The sequence below is a fragment of the Mobula hypostoma genome, chromosome 8, assembly GCF_963921235.1.
Source record: "Mobula hypostoma chromosome 8, sMobHyp1.1, whole genome shotgun sequence".
NCBI classification, from domain to species: domain Eukaryota; kingdom Metazoa; phylum Chordata; class Chondrichthyes; order Myliobatiformes; family Myliobatidae; genus Mobula; species Mobula hypostoma.
In genome coordinates, this window is record NC_086104.1 from 44,341,115 (window position 1) to 44,362,910 (window position 21,796).

The 21,796-nt window shown below is 38.6% G+C and overlaps 1 protein-coding gene across 1 annotated transcript in view; it reads right to left on the bottom strand.

Annotated features, from left to right (window-relative positions):
• Positions 1 to 8,642: 8,642 nt before the first annotated feature.
• Positions 8,643 to 21,796, bottom strand: part of spata17 (spermatogenesis associated 17) — a 306,947-nt gene continuing 293,793 nt past the window's right edge. Inside the window, exon 10 of the mRNA XM_063057259.1 lies at positions 8,643 to 8,723. Coding sequence (XP_062913329.1) covers positions 8,643 to 8,723 — 81 coding nt within the window. The remainder of the gene's footprint in view (positions 8,724 to 21,796) is intronic.

Here is a 21,796-nt window from a genome sequence, read left to right on the forward strand (position 1 = left end):
TATTCACAGTAACAGAATATTTGACTGGGGTGCCCAAACTTCTGCATGCCACTGTAAGCCCACGCTGGATGTTTTTCAGTTTCTCTTGTAGTTTGTAGCTTGTCTGAATTGACTGCAGTGCACACTATCATTTGGTCAAACAGTCCATATTGCCTTGCACTACCCAATGCGTAGAGATATATAATGCTCGACCCTTATGGCAACATCCACCAATAGGAAACCTGTTCCATAAAAGCTCCTTAATGAAGAACAGAAAAGTAAGTCCGAACATTAGACTTATGCTTAGAGTTGCTAGATTCTCAAGAACCCTGCAAGTTCTGTGATTCCCTGATCCGCATCAGCAAATAATTGCCACTTATCGTTTGAGCCCGGATGATGTCTGACAGAGGAGCTTATAACGTTTGGTACTTTGTTGCAGTGTAGCTCTGTCAGTGAATACTGAAGACAACACAGTGCCACCGTTCCAGTAACCAGGGTTCGATCCCAACCTCTGGTGCTATCCCTGGGGAGTTTGCACATTCTCCAAGTGACCAGTCACTCCTGTTTCCTCTTTCATCCCAAAGACAGGCAGTTTGGTAGGTTAATTTATCACTGTATATTGGTATTATACTGGGTTGGGTGAGAGACAGTGTGAGTCGATAGAAATATAAGGGATGGTAAACAGAATTGGCGAAGGATTTCTGTAAATGGCAAGTCTCAGAATAGCGGAGATTAGCCAATGTTGGTGCTTCATTAAAGAGAGGCAACAAGGGATACACCGTGAAATTATAGACTGGCGAGCCTCACAGTGCCTATAAAATGTATTTTGCCTCTCCCTCCCCTGGAAGTTCTAATGGTTTTTATTTTACAACATTGAATCACAGTGGATTTAATTTGTTTTTTTTTCACACTGATTAACGGAAAAAGACTCTTTCATGTCAAAGTGAAACCATTTCTCTACAAAGTGATCTAAAATAATTATAAATATAAATACAGGGCAGAATTGGGCCATTCGACCCATTGAATCTGCTCTGCCATTTCATAATGGCTAATCTATCTCCCTCTCACCCTCAGCCACAGTCTTCCTTCTTTCTCACTGTAACCTTTCATGCCCTGACTAACCAAGAGTCTATCAACCTCCACATTAAATATAACCAATGATATAGCCACCACGGCTGCCTGTGGCAAAATTCCACCGGTTCACCACTTTCTGGCTGAAGAAATTTCTCTTCATCTTTGTTCTAAATGGACATCCCTTTATTCAGAGTCTGAGCCCTCTGGTCCAAGACTGCCCCACTCTAGGAAACATCCTCTCCATATCCACTCCATCAAGGCCTTTCACCATTCAATTGGTTTCAATGAGATCCCTCCCTCATTCTTCTGAATTCCGGTGAGTAAATGCCCAGGGCCATCTATCGCTGCTAATATGTTAAGCTTTTCATTCCCAGAATTATTCTCGTGGACCTTTTCTGAACCCTCTCCAATGTCAGCACATCTTTTCTTAAATCAGGGGCCCAAAACTGCTTACAATACTCCAGGTGAGGTATGACTAAAGCTTTACAGTATAAGGCAACAGCATTATGTCCTTGCTTTTATATTGCAATCCTCTTGAAATGAATGCTAATATTGCATTTGCCTTCCTCACCACTGACTCAACCTGCAAGTTAACCTTCAGGGAATCCTGCAGTAGGACTTCCATGTCCCTTTGCACCTCAGAGTTTTGAAATTTCTCCCTGTTGAAAAAATAGTCTATGCTTTTGCACCTTCTACCAAAATGAATGACCGTACACTTCCTGACATAACATTTCATTTGCCACTTCTTTGCCCACTCTCCTAATCTGCCCAGGTCCTTCTACAGCCTCCCTGATTGCTCAACACAACCTGGCCCTCCACCTGTCTTTGTATTATCCACAAACTTGGCCAGAAAGCCATCAATTCCGTCATGCAGATCATTGACATAGAACATAGGAAGAAGTGGTCCTAACACAGACCCTACGGAACACCACTAGTCACCAGCAGCTAATCAGAAAAGGCTTTTATCCCCCCCCCCTTTGCCATCTGCCAATCAGCCAATGATCTATCCATGCTAATATCTTTCCTGTAATTCTATGGGCTCTTATCTTGTTAAACAGCTTCATGTGTGGCACCTTATCAAAGGCATTCTGAAAATCCAAGTACAAAACATTTACCAATTTTCCTTTGTTTATCCTGCTTGTTATTTCCTCAAAGAATTCCAAACGATTTGTTAAGCAAGTTTCTCCCTTTTGCTACAATGTGTATCATTGGATGTAAAGTTCCCAACATTGATCTTCTATCTGCCACTACTCAGTGATGCCCACAACATCATTCCTACAAATCTCTAACTGTACAAGAAGATCATCTATTTTATTATGTATACAGTGTGCATTCAAATATAACACCTTCAATCCTGTATTCGGCACCCTTTTTGATGTTGTCTGCATGTTACACTGCAACTCATCCTACTGACTACAGTTTTGCTCTATCATCTGCATGTCCTCTTCAGCTTCCTCTATGAACCAAAGGTCATCGAACCGCTCATCGAACTGCATCTCCAGTTCCTTAACACGTTCCCTGAGGAGCTGCAGGTCGATGCACCTGATGCAGATGTGGTTATCTAGGTGGCTGAAGGTCTCCCTGACCCACATCTCACACAAATAACATATCACAGCCCCTGGAGCCATCCTCACTTCTCTAACTATTCACTAACAGACAAAGAATCAAGAACGGAGAAGAAGAAGGAGCTTACTATACACATACCTCACCGAAGCCTGATGAGTCAAAGCCTCCCCACTCTACCCCTGGTCCACTCTGCTTGTCCCTACCTTATGTCTATTTGCCCAAAACAATAAATTGTGACTGTGCCGCCGAAAAAGGCCAAAATCCTGTGAAAGCTTTGTTTTTAAATCCTGTGAAAGTTTCTTGACCTGTGTGAGGCCGCCTGCACAGATTTGACTGCAACTGCGCCACTGGAAAAAGCCAAAATCCTGTGAAAGCTCTTTTTTAAAAATCTTTTGCTCTCCGAGCTGTGTGAGCCCTCCTGTACCAAAGCAACAGCTAATACATGACTGAGAAAAAAAATCACATCGGATCTATGGTGAGTTGGGAAGTTGAAGTAAAATTGGATTGGCCATAGAAGATAAAGAGCAGTAGTGGAAGGGTATTTCTCAGACTATATGTCTGTGAGCAGTATTGTTCTACATGATCAGTGCTGGAACCCCTGTTGTTTGTGATATATATGTAAATCACCTGGATGAAAACATAGGGGTCTGATTTTTGTCAATAAATTCAGCAGGGTATAGATTAGAGGGAAGTTTTGTTGGAGAATTGGCAAATAAAACTTAGTCTAGACAAGGGTGTGGCGGTGCATTCTGAGAGATAAAAAGTAAGAAAAAACTATACAGTAAATGGCAGGATCTTTAGGACCATTGATGTATAGAAGTATCTTGGGATGCAAGTCCATAGTTCCCTGAAAGTGCAACACAAGTGGGCAGGGTAATAAAGAAGACATGCTTACGGTCATCTTTGGGTCATTGAATATAAAAGTCAAGAAGTCAAGTTGCAGCTGTATAAACATTAGTTAGGCCACACTTGGAGTATTATGTGCAGTTCTGGAAGATGAGGTGGCTTTGGAGAGAGTGTAGAGGAGGTTTACCAGGATGTTGCTTGTAATACAGCTATAAGGAAAGATTGGACAAACTAGGATTGTTTAGATAGATAGATACTTTATTGATCCTAAGGAAATTACAGTGTCAGAGTAGCATTACATCTGCACAGATATAAATATTAGAAGAAAAGTAGAAATAATAAAAAAATAAGTTATCACAAATAGTCTAACGGAGGGGGGGGGGGGGTCATCACTTCTCCAGCTATAGGTTGACTCATTATAGAGCCTAATGGCTGAGGGTAAGGGTGACTTCATATAGGGCTCTTCTGTGCAGCCAAGATGGCGTTCTGAGGGTGAGAAACATTGTCCAGAATTTCCAGGAATTTCTGTAAGCTCCTTAGTTCTACCACAGTCTCCAGTGTGTCCAGTTTGACTGCTATAACAGAGCCAGCCTTTCTAATCAGTTTATTGAGCCTGTTGGCATCATCTGTGTCGATGTCATTGCTCCAGCACACCACCACATAGAAGATTGTACTGGCGCCAACATGGTAGAACATGCGAAGGAGAGGTCGGCATATTCCAAAGGACTTCAGTCTCCTCATGAAGTAGAGGTGACTCTGGCCCTTCTTGTACACAGCCTCTGTGCTGGTGCTCCACCCAAGTCTGTCATCCAGGTGCACCCCTAGTACTTGTAGGTCACCACATACATGTTCTCACCATCAAAAGTATCAAGGAGCAATGAAGGCTTAGTCTTCCTAAAGTTCATCACCATCTCCTTTGTCTGAGTGATGTTAAGCTGCAGATGATTCAGCTTGCACCATTTGACAAAGTCCTCCACCATGACCCTGTATTCATCCTCCTGTCCTCCCTTTATACATCCAACTATTACTGAGTCCTCAGAGAACTTCTGCAGATGGCATGACTCAGTGTTGTATCTAAAATCCGAGGTGTACAGGGTAAACAGGAAGGGAGCCAATACAGTCCCTTGTGGGGCCCCAGTGCTGCTTATAGCTATGTCTGACACACAGCTCTGAAGCCGCATAAACTGTGGTCTTCCAGTCAGGTAGACTGTGAAGGGTCTAAGGCTGAGGGACAATCTGATACAAGCAATTAAAATTACAAGAAGCATGGACACAGTGGATAGTCAGAGTCTTTTCCTTGTAGTAGAGGTATCAGAACCCAGGACCCTATAGTTTCAATATAAGAGGAAGAAGTTTTAAGAATGGTGGAAGGGGTAAGCTTTTTGCACCCTCAGTGGTTAATATCTGCAACATATTGACAGAGGAGATGTAGAATCAGATATATCACTGTGTTTGAGATATTTAGACAGACACTCAAATAGAAAGCATCAAAGGGTACAGATCTCAGGTGGACAAATGGGATTAGTGTAAATGGTTGGCATTGACATCACCGGCCAAGGAGCCTGTTCCTATGTTGCAACTTCCGTGTTCCACAGGTGGCTGATAGTATAGATTGGTTGATTTTTGTAATTCTATGGCCCTGAGAAAATCTGATTCTTTCTGATCTGTGTCGACTGCCAGTAAGTAACTATGTGAACAGAAAAATGTTCGTCCATTCGGGTACCTGTTCATTCAGAGTCAGTATGTAACTTGATCTGCAAATTCCAGAGTAGATATTCAAAGTACATCACATCTCCTCATACATAGTCCTTTAGGCAACCACTTTTCCTATTAATTTCACACTTCAGCCCTCTCATTACATTATTTTCTTGTACTAGAACCCTGAGCCAATCCTCTTCTGCCCTCCGTTTTGCCAATAACATAAGTGAAATTGAAGTCTGAGTGACTCAATTGTGTATTTCATCCTGAAGTATACTCCCTGTGCAGTAAGGCACATGCAATAACTTCTATTAGCATGTATTTTTCTTATGCTACATTATTTTGCAAAACTTTTGAGTGTATCTCTATCTACAGCAAGCATATTTTTCTTTATGTATTGTGACAGTTTTGCAACGGCATTTTGACTTACTTTTCTGGTCTTTTTCAAGCTGTGAAACCTCTACTGTACCTCCCATTAGCCTACCTTTACATAATGTGTGACATAATTCTCTGCACTTTGTCTCCAAACCAACATAGAGCTTCCCCTCTGGGTTAGAAATACGTTCTCTATTCTCAGTGCACCAATTAATGAAAGAAATTTATAAATTTGCTGCTGAATCACTTCCCAAAAGGTGGATGGGGTCAAGGATCAGAACAGAACTTACTGAATAGTTTGATGGGTCATATGTTTCTCCAGCAGCTGAACACCTGCTCCAATACCTTTATGTTCTATAGCTACATTAATTGACTTTTTTTAATATTTATATTGTTTGCAAAAAATATTAGTTGCTCAAAAAAACTATTGAAAGAACATTACTGTGGATATACCACGACTGGCCAGTTCTTTACCATTAATAACATTACAGAATCATAACATGGTTTCAGCATAGGAGGAGGACATTCAGCTCATTGACTCGGTACTGGATCAATGAAAGAACAATACAACTGGTCTCACATTTTCAACCTCTTTCCAAAGCCCTTGCATTTCTCTCTGATCTTTATCCAGCTCCCTTAGATTACCTGATTTGAATCTGCCTTAACTACCAGATGCTTGATTTATCCCTACTATCTTTTTTTTTTGAATAAGGATGTAACATTTATCACTGTTCAGTTCTCTGGCATAACCCTGGATCCTTTAAATCTGCAGAAAGGTATTCACATTAAAATCCTGAATATGCAATATATTTATTGTGAGATATCAAAATCTAAAGGAAATACCTTTTTGAAATAAAGCACTGTAAGTATAGTCAAGCTGGTTGAAAACCAAGTTTCTTTATTCTTTTGGGATGAACATATCCCTTGAATTATTCTGTGTTTATTCCCTCCCCAATTACTGGTTCCAAAGAGGTCTCTTCACCATTGACCCTGACCATCAATTTTCTGCTTGAGAAAATAAGTATAAAGGCAACACAGCAACAGACCCATGCAGGGAATCTGCGTTCTTAGACAATGTTATGATGGAATGGCATAAATGTATTAGGCAACCCATTTTAGGATGATCCATGCCGAGTGCTGTCAGCTGTTGGAGCTTGCTTCCCTGCAATGATACTCAGCCTCAGAAGGCTTTTTTATTCAGAGGTCAGATTTAGAATTGTATGAGATTAATCTGATAAGGGCATTGCTGCTTCTAATCGGACTGATGGGACAAATGCAGTAGTGAGGTGAGAGTCAACAGCGGGTGAATTATTGTGGTGTGATGGACTACCTTGGAGCTTGAGTAATCAAAGAGATAGCACTCACATCCAAAATTATTCTGGCATTTTTATTCATCAACAGCCTGTCCAGTCTTTGTGTATGACTGTGGCTCAGCCCCCATACAGAATAAAGCACTCAGAATTATTTTCTGAAATTAAATCACAATAGGGGTTCAACTTGGGTTCGCCTTTTCACTCACTGAAATTAAAGCACATTTATTCTCCACAGTAGCCCAGCCTTTAATTTAAACAGAATCCACAAAAGTACAGCAGAACCATTTCACAATCATTTCTCCAAGGAAAACATGCTCTGAAAATGAACTTTTTTGAAGTAATATTGCAATCATAACAGATGGTTTAATCAATGATAAAAGCAACATTTTATTTAAAAAATCCAACATTCTGTTAATAAATTTTACTATTTTTCAGAACTTTGATCCATAGACCAGGGGTGGTGTTAAAAGTGAATGTGGGAGTGGATTGAATGACTCAATATAATTTTTGAAGTGGATCAGATTTTGTATTGTTTTGACTAGTATCTAAAAGTTAGCCAAATACATAATCTCCTTATTTTGTTATAATCATTAGTTTGTTATATTTTTGAGTTAGCTTGATGATATTTTGACCTAGTACAATTTAAATAAATTTCTTACACAAAAATATTCCCTCCCGCTTACTCCCTTCCAACCACACTGTACTCTCTTACTGTCAAATGTACAAACACTGTATTTTTCTTGTATTTCAGATATTTATTTAACATAAACTTTTGTTTGAATTTGGAAAATTTATAGCTAAAAACTTAAGATGCTCAAAATTATTACTCATGGAAAATCCTTTATTTGAGTGAATAATATGATGGAAAGAAATGGTAAAACCTTTAAAATAGTCCTCCTGCATTTAAATGCTTCTATAATGATGGTGAAAAATACTTTGGCAGTACTGCAGTAATCAGAAATCATTTTATATTTTTCTTAACTTCTTCAACAATTTATATCAAAGTGCTTAATTAAAGACTTTTTTTAGAATGTAACTACTATTTGAGTGAGAGAAGATTTTCTTTGCAAAGTGGATTACTTCATTCTACATTTTCAGATTTCTCTCGTTGTGTAAATGGTGATCAATTATACCTTTGCATTTACTAGAGAGAGAAATATGATTTTTGATTGTTTAAATTTGTTCTGTGCTGATATTCTGATTCAAATCCAACCAAATATGAATCAATTACAATGTTATTCATCATATTAATAATTTTATAAGATCATTTGAAATCTATTTTAATTCTCATACATGCAAACATATTTATGTTTGAATAAAGTCTGCATTTTAAATAATTAAGAAATTTCCAGGTGCTCGCTAATGCTTTCAATTTGTCCGGAAATAATATTTGAATGTGTGGCTTTTCTGAATATGTAGCAATTTTGACTAACAAATTCTGTCACAATCAAAAATATCTTTATATCAAATTACATTTAAAACTGTTCTCATACTGACTACAATGAACAGAGATGGTCTCAGCAATGTTAATTATCCTAAGGAAAATAGGAGGAAGTGACCTTCTTTAATAAAACACCTAGGCCCCACTCATATCAAAATATCACATAACAATATAGTATTATTTCAATCAGAAATGCATTACCAGTTTATTTTTAATAAGTTGGAACTTTTACTGGAATATCTATAGTATGCAATCGCTAACATCTTCATTTTTCCATTGGTACTATTTATCACACAAGAACTAGTGGATTTCCTCAACACATCACGGCAAGAAGTGCTTTCTCTTGATTCTTAAAACACTTCTCCAGCTTTGGAATATGTTTTTTGAAACTTCTCAAAAAGATAGACAGATGTAAAAACAGTTTTGAATGGCTAGAACGAGAAAACAAAAACATCATTAACAAAACAGTGTCCAGTCATGGAAGCTTCATCTATGATGTTCAGACTGCAAATAGTTTGGTAAATAACATACAATATAAAACACACTAAATCAAGGATATATACTGAATTTGATAATATTTCTGGAACTTGCATCCCCAAATTAAACTACTGCATTCGTTAGTTGCTGAACATCAAAATATAGTTCTTATTTTACTGAAATAAATTGTCTATATGTTAATTTTGTTGATATATTTTCACAAGAATATACATGTTCAATTAAAATTAAATTCATTTAAAGTTATCATTTAAATAGATTTTAGAGTTAAAGCAAGAAAATGCAAATAGAGATATACTTGGTACTTTTGTGTAAAGCATTTTCTACATAAAGAAACATAGGCTTAAATCTGGAGACATAAGTAACTACAGATTCTGTGACTTAAACTGAACCTTTGTAGCTGACTCAGTTAAAACTTAAGACCTGTACTAATATAACAAAAAGCTACAACAGTTTTATTGAGAAAATTATTGTCACATGCTTGATTGTTTAACTTAATTGCTAGTTTAACTGTTTAATCATGTAGAAGCTAAAGCTTGATGTTTAATCTTAAAAGATCTCTGGATGTCTTCCAGTTTCTGATGTTCAACTGCCATATAGGACAGTATACTGGCATTGATAAACTATGAGATTCTATCCTATTTCTATGCATCTTCTTCAAAGACCAAACAGATTAGTGTGTAGAAATTGGGTTAGACAATAAAGCCATAAGATAGAGGAACAACATTTGTCCATTCAGTCCATTGAGTCAACTCTACCATTCAATCACAGCTAATACATTTTTCCCCTCAACCTCATTCTTGTGCTTTCTCCCCTTTGATGCCTTGACTAATCAAGAACCAACTTCCACTTTACTATACCCAATGAATTGACCTCCACAGCTACCTGCAGCAATGAATTTCACAGCCTCACTACCCTCTGACTAAAGAACTTCCTTCTCATCTCTGTTCTAAAGGGACATCCTTCTGTTCTGATGTGGCTCTCTAACCCTAGACTCTAGCACTATTGGAAACATCCTCTTCATGTCCACTCTATCTAAGCTTTTCAATATTAAGTGGGTATCAATGAAATCCGCCTTCATTCTTCCAAACTTTAGTGAATACAGGCATTAAATGCTCCTGATACATTAACCCTTTTATATCTAGGATCATTTTCAAAAAACATCCTCTAGACTATCTCCAATGCCAGCACATCCTTTCTTAGATATTTCTTAGATAGTGCTCACAATGGTTCCAAGGTTGTCAAGCCGAGGAGTGGTAGTGGGGACAAGCACCCACTACCTAAAAGTGCTCCTCATGACATGTGCCTCAAATAGCCTCTGACAAGCAAGTCCAACTCCTGGCCTTCTTGTGTGGCTTAGCCTCTAAGCCCGGCGGATCTGTTTCTACTGACAGGAGAAGGGGCGAAGGTGGGTCCTGGCACCTTAACACCAGTGCTTTGGGTAGATGGAGCTCGTCAGCCTGGGAAGGCAGTCCATCTAAGAGAGGGAAAACTCTGATTTCAAACCTCCGCTGCCTTGCGGCCATACGCACTCATGGGAAAAGCTTTGGGAGTAAACCCTGAGGACAAATCTGGAGCTGGAGCCCCTAAGGCAGTCGGACGTTGCCTTCAGCCTCATTCTGGCAACTCCTGCGACAACACCGGTGCCAAGCTGTATTGGCCCTCGCCCTTCCCTTAGACAACATCGGTGTCGTGGAGAGGAGAAACTTGCTGCATGGGCAACTGCCAGTCTTCCATACATCGTTGCCCAGGCCTGCGCCCTGGAGAGGACACTCCTGAAGCAAGTCTTTCCAGGTGCAGATCCATGGTCTCGCGAGACTAACCGATACCACCAAGTGCTCACAATACTTCCGGTGTGGTCTGACCAATGTCTTAGAAAGCCTCAGCATTTGATCCTTGTTTTTATACTTTAATGCTCGCAAAATGAATGCTAACATTGCATTTACCTTTCTCACTACTAACACAACCTGCAATTTAACCTTAGGGAAACCAGCACTAGAACTCCCAAGTCCCTTTGCTCCTCTGATTCTGAATTTGCTCCCCATCCAGAAAATAGATAATGACTTTATTCCTTCTGCCAAAGTGCATGATCATCTACTTCCCTACATTGTATTTCATCTGCCCCTTCTTAGCTCATTCTCCTAATCTATCCAAGTCCTTCTGCAGACTCCCTGCTTCCTCAAAACTACCTGCTCCTCAACCTCTCTCTACATCCTTTGCAAACTCGGCAACAAAACCATCAATACCTTCATCCAGATAGTTGATTCATAATGTGAAAAGTAGCAGTCGCAGCACTGACCCTGTGGAAAACCTCTAGCCTCCAACAACCATCTATGTACTGATACTGTTATTGCCCGCCAATGGTAATGAAAATTCCAAAGTAAAATTTGGTGAAACCGATTGGCTACTGGGAACAGGATAAAATCCTTTTTAGAACCTGTGTATTTAGGAGAAGAGAAAGGGTGTTGCTCCAGTGAGTTAGCTTGGTTTTTAATTGATTTCAAAACCATCTTCCTGTCTTTTCACAAAATATCACTTTGATTTTATTCTAAAAAGCATCATGTTTATCATTTGTTTCAATGACACTTCTAGCAGGTTTTTGAATTTTCTTTATCTCTTGTGTGCCCCTGTTGACAGAGAAATAGATTGCACCTAAAAGGTGCTCTAAAATGAAATGTATGCATGCATGAACATTCATTAAAGGCACAAAATGTATGGAGCTGCTGAACCTCTGCCCGGTCTAACCAGTTATGGGTTCAGTGGGCAGATTTCCCTGCCAAACTACAGGGTAATTTGAAGGAAGATAGTCCCATCACCATGCTCCAGAGCCTGGATTGCAGTTGGAACCAGTTTCAAGAAGAGCAACCTTCTTCGTTCCATTTCCCTACCTGTTTCCCTTATCATTTTTCATTTTCTTTCAAATAATTACCCACTTGTCTTTTAAAAATATCTTCTCCAGATGTTCTGCTAGGATTTCCCTGGTTCTAACAAATCACTGCATTACAAAATGATCTCATAACCTCTCTTCATTATTTTGGCTGTAAAGTCACTTTACTGCCCTCTGAAGATTCAGGTCACAGACATCCAAAACAATGGCTTGACATATCCTAGGTGAGCATCAAATCTGTTTCCCAACTTTCTTTCACCAAAGTGAGCTAAAACTGCCTCGCTTTGTCATGCAAATGTTTAGGATCCAGTGATTAATTTACTGCATCTACCTAGATTTTTTTTTTAGCTTACTTCGTATCTTTCCATTTTGTTTCAAATTATATAATAACTGAACAGCAATAATACTAAGACCTACAATAACCCAAGTACCGGAAAAGAGAAGAAACTAAGGAAATCCTGAAACACACAATGTTTGTATTACTCTTCCTTTCTTTCACGTCGATATGCTCCTGAAGGTCAACAGTTCAGCACAAACATCTCCAGGATTCCTGCACGGCTAGAGCAGCAGAAATGGTGTGCAGTAACAGTACAACAAACCAATATGAATTTAAATGAAGTGCCTAACTATTCTAAGTGTTTGATCCATGCATCAGAGAGTTAATAGGCAATGATTTGGCAAGAATCTATGATTAATTTCTACACTTGGAAAAAAATGTTTGTTGACTTATGATTTTATCTTTTACACTGTGGGATAAATACATGTAGTTTTGAATGAGATTTGTTTAATAATTGGAAAACCATATCAGTTCAGGGGTAAGACCCTCGTCTTTCTCCTTCAACATGGTGCTACTCCACAACATCCTTAACAAAATCTGAACAATCAAATTATTCCAGCACTAATTGTGCAGAAATCAGTTTTTGAATCTGACTTCAAGGAATCTTCCAGGATTACCAAGTGACCAGATAAATTTAAATTGTTCAAGGACTATTCAAAATTAAGGAATCAAGAGTTCTTCCTAATCCTATAGGTGATATAGGTGTCACTCAGAAGGTTATCTTTACTCTTGTAACTTGTTTGATATTTGACAGCTTCATAGATAAAAGCCTAATGTCAGAAAACTGACCATTTGGTTAAAGCTGGTCAGTGCTAACTTCCTTTGCCTTTACAATATTTAGCACCAAAATGGTGAGTATCTAACAAAACAGCTTATTCATCATGAATTCTGGAGCCTGATGCAGATGTATCAACATGAATAGAATTTATATAGTTGGAACCCAAAGAATGAGACACGTCAATTCTAAATTTCCCCTGTTAGAGGAGTTAGGGTTAGATGAGGAGTTAGAGGTGTTAGGGTATTAAGTTGTGGAGATGCTATGTTGATGCAGAAGTAGGGTGACACGTTCAGGCTGCCCCCAGCGCATCCTCGGACTGTGTTGTTCAATGATGCAATTGATACATTTCACTGTATGTTTCAATGTACATGTGACAAATAAAGGTCATCTTTATATTAATCAACATCTTTGGACTCCTTTACCCTGGAGACCTGTAAAGTCTAACTCATGGCTAAGACAGGCAGATTCTTTGACTATATGACAGTCGTTGGTTATGAAGAACAGAGAGGAAAATGGAGTGCAGCCAAGATCAAACGAGAATGAATGGTAGGGCAGGCTCATGGGGCTATGTGGCTTACTCACATCCAAATTTCATTCGGTTTATTTACTTCTAAAACAGAAAACATCAAATAAACATTACCACACACTTCCTTGCCATGATATGGAGGAAATATGAATTGAAAAAAGAATTCACAAAATTGTTTATTTGGCCCAAGACTCAGAAAAAAAAACTGAACAGATTTAGGCAAGGTGATAGAAGGCATCTAAAATGAAGAGGCATCATTGAAAGTATTGTAAGTAATTTTAAAATTTCCAATCAGTTATGCAGGCAAAGAAGTAAACCTGAGGAAAACCTGAGCTGAAGGGAAAGAAAGTACTACAGTAGCCTATCCAATTCAGGTAATGTGAGCATGAGAGCAATGCTTGAGTGGGTTATGAATATCATCTATCAGAGTATAAAACATCACTATGTAATTTTCAAACTATATAATTTATGCCAAGAAAAACTTTTTTTAAAAGAGAAACTATAATAATGGGAAACTTAGCTAATAGTTAGTAGAACTGAAAGAGGGGAGTGGTTTGATGCCTAGAACAGTAGGTCATTGTTTTTTGCCAAGCTGTTAAGCCAGCATTAGAATTACATAATACATATCACCAGAATAAGCACTTTGATTTGTTGTTTGCTGCTGATGTACACCATGGACTGAAATTCTCTGAGTTTCCCTCAGTTCCCAGTGTGAGATGAGTGGAAACCCACTGAATTTCTGTTAACATTAATCTAATAGGACTGAAGCTTCAAGTGGGTTTCTTTCAGTTTTCTTGTTTTACCTTCACTATTTGTACCTTAAACCTGAGGAGTCTGACCGATATCTTATTTTAGTTGAAGTGGCTAATCTGTTGATTCCATTAGGAATTCCAAGAGCACAACACCTATTATTTGGAAAGGCTTTAGCTTCCATAACTATTTAACAATCATTGCATTGTAAAAATGACTACAATATACTCAGCAAGATAGTGATAGGAAGAAAAGAGGGAAAGTGGGAGTATTGATTAAAAAGAGTACTACAGTACATCATCAGCTTATTAATGATCAGAGTTCATATCTATAATTCCCTGAAAGTGGCAACACAGGTAGTTTTGATGGTGAAAAAAGCATAGGACATGCTTGCCTTTATAGGCCAAAGCACAGGACATTAAAGTTGGGATTCCATGTTACACTAGTTAGATTGCACTTAGAATATTGGGTGCTGTTCTGGTTGCAACACTATACGAAGGATGTAATTGTGCTGAAGAGAGTGCAGAGGAAGCTGAGGAGAATACTGTCTGGATTGGAAGATTTGATTAATATGAAGAAATAGTTCAGGCTGGGCGTTTTTCCCTTGGAGTGAAAGAGTGTAAGAGACAACTTGAGACGTATACAAAATTATAAGTGGCGTGAATACTCTAGATATCAGAATCTTTTCGGCATGGTAGTGTTATCGAAAATGGGAAGGCATTGTTTGGACATAAGACGAGGAAGTTTCAATGGGGATATACACTAAGTGCTGGCTGGTGGTGTAGTGGCATCGGCGCCGGACTTCGGAGCGAAGGCTTCCAAGTTCGAACCTAGCCGGCTCCCTTGCACGCTTTCCATCCATGCTGGGTTGAGCGTTGAGCTAGCAACGTGACCTTGTAAAAAGAAATAGCCTGCTACAGAAACATCAACAGCAAAAAGTTGATGGCCTATGCTCTCTCGTGAGTTTAAAGGCAATTTCCTTTTTTCCTTTTTATACACTAAGTGGTTACTTTATTATGTACACCTGCTCATTAATGTAAATATCTAATCATCAGCAACTCAAAGCATAAATGTATGCGCACATGGTCAGGGGGTTCAGTTGTTGTTCAGACCGAGCATCATAATGGGGAAAAAAATGTGACCTAAGTTACTTCGACAGTGGAATTATTGTTGGTGCCAGGCAGTGTGGTTTGAGTATCTCAGAAACTGCTGATCTCCTGAGATTTTCATGCACAACAGTCACTAGAGTTTACAGAGAATGGCGTCAAAAACAAGAAAAGCATCCAGTGAGCAGCGGTTCTATGGGGAAAAATGCGCTGTTAATGAGAGAGGTCTGAGGAGAATGGTCAGACTTGTCCTAGCTGACAGGAAAACAACAGTAACTCAAAGGGGTGTTACAACAAAGGAGTGCAGAGAGCATCTCTGAACACACAGCACATCGAACCTTGAAGTAGTTGGGCTGAAGCAGCAGAAGACCACAAAACATACAGTCAGTGGCCATTTTATTAGGTACAGCAAGTCCCAAATAAAATAGCCATTGAATTTCAGGGAAAAGTTTTTTTCTACAACTAAGAATTGTTGATATCAGAACTCAACGATAGAGGAGATGGGGGAGTCGGATAGAATCACTGTTTTAAAAAAATGAGAAAAGAAGAATGGTATTGAAGGGCACAGACCAAAAGTAGACAAATGGAATGAGTGTAAATTGGACTGCATGGACATGATGGGCTGAAAGGTCTGTTTCTGTGCTGTACAACTCTATGACTCTAATATTGAGTATTTTTACTTTCCGTATGAAAGACCTGATTTCTTTGTTTCTCTTTCCATAAGAGCTGCCAAGCTTTCTGAGTATTTTCATTTTTATTTCAGATTTCTTGCATCTGCAGCCCTTTGCTTTTCAATGACAGAATCTTTCTGTTTACAGATAAGAAACAATAAGTTCTTATAACAATAAGAAATAATAGTCCCAGTACTTATACCACTGGGGCTACTCTACAAGTTACAAACTAATGCAATGGATATTGAGCAGCAAATTTGCAGATAAATCAAAGATGTTCTTGTGATAATGTGGAGTTCAACTATCTAATTAAGTTGTATAAAAGTTGATATTTACAAAGAGAAGCTCTTATGAACATCCACGTAAAGAGATGAATGTGAATTTGCCGGTCATTTCAGATAGAAGAATGTATCTGTAGCATGTTCCCTAGTGATCATGTTATCACAAAGGACTACATGTCATTATGAATATCATCCAAGAATGGATGAAAATGCTGATAAAGGCAAAAGCCTCAAGAATTCCAGTAGCAATGTCTTAATAGTGCTGTTCACTTGTTATCGGGATTATATACTGTGGACTTAGAAAAAAACGGGTAGTTTGCAAAAATAGTGTTATATTAATGTCTATTTTCATTATTGTTCTCTTCCTTTGGCCTTTTGGCTCTATGTTACAGGTTTATTTGGAAAATTCATAGTCATAGTCATACTTTATTGATCCCGGGGGAAATTGATTTTTGTTACAGTTGCATCATAAATAATAAATAGTAATAGAACCATAAATAGTTAAATAGTAATATGTAAATTATGCCAGTAAATTATGAAATAAATCCAGGACCAGCCTATCGGCACAGGGTGTCTGACCCTCCAAGGGAGGAGTTGTAAAGTTTGATGGCCACAGGCAGGAATGACTTCCTATGACGCTCTGTGCTGCATCTCGGTGGAAGGAGTCTCTGGCTGAATGTACTCCTGTGCCCACCCAGTACATTATGTAGTGGATGGGAAACATTGTCCAAGATGGCATGCAACTGAGACAGCATCCTCTTTTCAGACACCACCGTGAGAGAGTCCAGTTCCATCCCCACAACATCACTGGCCTTACGAATGAGTTTGTTGATTCTGTTGGTGTCTGCTATCCTCAGCCTGCTGCCCCAGCACACAACAGCAAACATGATCGCACTGGCCACCATAGACTCGTAGAACATCCTCAGCATCGTCCGGCAGATGTTAAAGGACCTCAGTCTCCTCAGGAATTAGAGACGGCTCTGACCCCTCTTGTAGACAGCCTCAGTGTTCTTTGACCAGTCCAGTTTATTGTCAATCCTATACTTGGATAGTTGAACTCCACACTACCTGTGTTTTGTACTGTTTGGCATTATATGTCTCCTCCACCCCCCCCCCCATTCCCCATTGTCATCACCTCCCCTGTTTCTGCTTTTGTGTACCTTGGAACCAGATCAACAAGCCTAGAGATTTGGAACTTAGGACTTCTAAAAACATGCATGTAAGGGCCATGTGTTGGGAAGAAAAGGACAGAACCAACTAAAACGGGAGCTATGAGTTTGAAGGTTGAGAGCTTTTGGTGGATATGCATATGCCTCCTTAACCACTCCTATTTGCTTTAGGGATTTGTGAACTCCAAGATCCATATTTATTCCCTTATTTGCCTTCCCTGGATGCATGATCTCACACTTCTCTGCACTGATTTCCATTTGTCCTACAGATCTTTGAAATTATTTGGCCATTGAAAAGACCATGGCTAATTTGCCCTTAGCCCCATTTCCACTTCTCTGTCTGTCACCATAAACTTTGACAATCCTTTAGTCTAAAGCTGTGCCTATTTCAACCATAAGTAAAATCAGTGATACAAATCTTTACAGTTCTCTGGAGTAAAGAACCCCAGAGTTCTCAATTATTGACATTTAATTTTGAAACCATTGTTCTCGTCCTTTAGGAAAGCAGAGATAGGTATAAAGAGGGAATTCCAAAGGTTATATTGCCATTCAATGGTGGAGCAATTACTTTACAGGTGGACAAGAGGCCAGAGCTAGAAATTATATTTGGGAGTGGGAAGTGAAGATTAATGAGATGAAGAACACAGTGATTTCTTAAATGTTCTGATTCAATTTTCCCTGAAAATTAGACCACTTTCATGTGCATCAAGTGCAGATTTGTGCTGTGTGAGGTTTTCACTGAGCATGGGAAATCTGTAAAGAATTGGTCTCCCAGATATGCTGCCATTTTTTTTCAGTTATTTAGGCTTCATTGACAAATGCAATGTTGGCATTTACTTCAAGGGGAATAGAATATAAAAATAAGGAGACAATGCTGAAGCTTTATAAAACACAAGTCAAGCCACACATGGAGTATTGTCAGCAGTTTTGGGCCTCTTACCTCAGAAAGGAAGTATTGTCATTGGAGGGAGTCCAGAGGAGCTTCACAAGGATTATTCTGGGAATGAAGGGTTAACATATGAGGAGCGTTTGGCAACATTCGGCCTGCATTCACTGAAATTTAAAAGAATGTGGGGGGATCTCATTGAAACCTACCGGATGTTGAAAGGACTGATAGGGTGGATGTGGAGAGGATGCTTCCTCTGGTGGGGGTATCCAGAACTAGAGGGCACAGCCCCAAAATTGAGGGGCGACCTTTTTGAACGGAAGTAAGAAGTTTTTTTTAAAGCTAAAGGGTGGTGAATCTGTGGAATGCTTTGCCACAGACTGCAGTGGAGGCCAAGTCTGCGGGTATATTTAAAGTGGAAGCTGATAATGTCCCGGATCGGTCAGGTCATGAAGGTATGTGGTGAGAGGGTAGGTGTATGGAGTTGAATGGGATCCAGGATCAGCTATGATGACATGGCGGAGCAGACTTGATGGGTTGAATGGCATAAGTCTGCTCCTATGTCTTATGGCTGTATTTAAAATGACTGTAACTATCAACAAGCAATCGATCAGTTAGGCTACAATGAGACAGTTAGTCAAGGCAGCCGGCCTTCCTCCACTCCTATATGAAGTTTACTGGACATCATGAGAACTAAAATAATTGAAATGATCAACTCCCCAACTCTGGAAAATCATCTGGGGTCAAGAATGCCACCATGTTGTGCAGAGCTTTATTATCCACTACCACAAGTGTGTAGATCTTTGAAATCTGGCTTTATATATCTACCCATATTGAGCAAAAAATATGGTGTCCAAATTTATATTTAATTTTTTATCATGCTTGATTTGTCTAGTTCCTGTACTTTTCTATTATGTAGTTCCCATGGCTGTGCTTAATTTTGTACCTAGAGCTCCAAAGGCCCTCAGCATTTTACTGTTGCAGATGTTGCATCAAACAGATGGCCTACAGATTGGATGACTCTTCCGACATCATTGAATTTAGTAGTACAGTGAGGTTCCAGATCCATAAGCTTGTCTGTGATTTCTTCTTGCAATATGCGGGTGATAAAGTCTGTTGAGCTCTGGCAAAAGTGCTCCAGTTAGTATATTAGCTGCTCAATGTGTTACATTTAAGTTCCATATATTAAGAAGCTGCACAATACTGCACTGAAACTTGAGCAATAAAAAGGCTACTTGCCAGCTGTGTATTCCATAAGAGGTGGCTAAGTAAACAAGGGCCTGTTAGACAAAAACAGTAGGGTGTTTGACTTTTATTAGACAGCACTGCCAAATTCAACCCATTCACTTAAACTGGCAAGAAAATCTTAGGATGTTTTGTTCAGGGACAGGAATCCTGGTCCAAAATGTCAAAAAGTATGCTTTATTTACAATATTTACAATTTATATTTAAGGTCCAACTATGGAAATGAAATGAATATGATAGTTCAGTTGAAAATAAGTTCTGTTCTATAAAGATGATAAACTCACAGATAAATGATCGTGAGTAACCCAGTTTAGTTTTAAGAGCAACATTAAAAATCTTACTTTAGAACTTTAATAGTGTTTTATTACCTTCTAAAATAGCTGAATATCAGATCTAAAACACTAATAAGGGGTAGACCTGATCAGATAATTTATAAAAGGCTGTATTGAATGTTATAATGTAAGAATATGGTAAACCACTCATATTAATATGAGTTCTTAATCTTGCCTATGCTTTTGAGAACAGGTGCTAACTAGAGGCTAGTACCTTGTGGCATTAGGGAGGGTTAATCACCAAGTGAGCCATCCTGCAGATGCTCCTTGTAGTTAGCTGAAGAGCAAAATAGACAGAGGGGTCTTGGATTAGTTTGCCCACTTGTTCTCTCAGGTGGAGTAGTGAATGACAGCCTTGGAACACTATCATGAGAGATAAGTAATGGAGAAAATGGCAAAACAGCCATTTTAGCCTGTTCAGCTAGAAATTTTAAAAAAACGCTTACTGTTTTGAAAACCTAGATTTTAATGAAAAATACTATTGAATATTTTGTTGAAGCTATTTGTGCTGGGTATTTGGAATGTTCTTATAACCCATGATAGCTTAAATCAGGGTGTTGCATCTGGAACTGATGGGGCTTTTAATCACAGCTGTAATACATTCATCACAAGGTGCAGTCAAACCATTAATGATAAATGCAAGTAGCACAACAGCAATCATGACCTCATTCTAGCTCCATTTGAAAATCTAGATATTTTTAGTTTTACTGGATTCACACTTTATAACTGGTACGGTTGCTATGGAAACAGAGGGCCTTCTGGTGTTCCCTTGGTGTAAGGCTTACATTATGGCCACCCCTGAGAGCGATTTAAAAAAAATACAACCCTTACAAGGCTAGTAATTATATGTCAGGGCATATGTTGATGAGATGGTCGAGAACAAATTGGAACAAAAGTTGATTGGGAATAAGGCAATAATATTTTTCAAATGTTGCAAAGCTTGATTGCAGATTCCAGACTAGCCAAATATTCACTAAAATAATTACAGAAATTAAATGAAAATTGTCTGAACATAAATTATAAGCTTAAAGTTAAAAATTGTGCAAGATTTTAGGAAAAAATGTATTTTTAATGAGTTGTAACTCCAAGCCAATGTTAATATATTAATGCTGATCAATATTTAAGTAGCATATTTGTAAAGAACTGTTAATTTATTAAACATATAAAACGCGTTTTTCATTGAACATTGGCTTGTGGAAGGGATTTCATGGGATCAGTTGGATTAACTAACTCTAACTAAAGTCTTTAAAATATGATGTTTTGACCTTTGTGCAGAGAATTCTGAACAAATATCTGAAGGTGATCAGAGCAAGGTAATGCATGGAGAGAGGGATGCCAGACCATTCATAACATTTAGAAAGATAAAGAGGAAATACAAGCTGAAAATCTAAAAGAATGTATAACACACAGCATCATTCAGTTATATAAATAACAAAAAGGGAAATTAGAGATCTATTCACCAAGGAATGAATGAGACCATTCCCACAGGAGATAATGCTGAAATAATAGAGTCAATGAATAGATATTTTATCTCCATTTTTGTTTAGAGGTCTACCAAGGATCTATTCAGGGTTGTTTCCTTTTTCTTATTTATATGTTGCTTCTCAGAAACATCATGGGAAAATGCTTAAATTTTCAATGTGCGATGGCAAAACTCAGTTCCACCTCAGCATCTTTCCTTTACTCTCTTTAAATTGTCACTCTGCTCCCTTAACAGACAGTAGCACATGAACAGAAAATTCCTCTGAGTGACCATCCAGAAGATATGAAAGATTATCAGATATCCCTCAATAAAGCATGATGTGAGAGACGTGACAAAGGTCAGGAAATGTAGAATCAGGGGCAGCCTGAAGATTGATTGGGAAAAGCCTCCAAAACTGAAAGCAGAGCGTAAGAGCTCAGGAAGGCTTCTCGGTGTGGCAGTGAGCACAAGTGCTATCCCATAGAGCATTGTCCTGGGATTACTTTGTTAAGCATATAATTAATTTGGAGATACAATGACTGAATACGAAGATTATAGTAAGATGGAGAGTACAGTTAG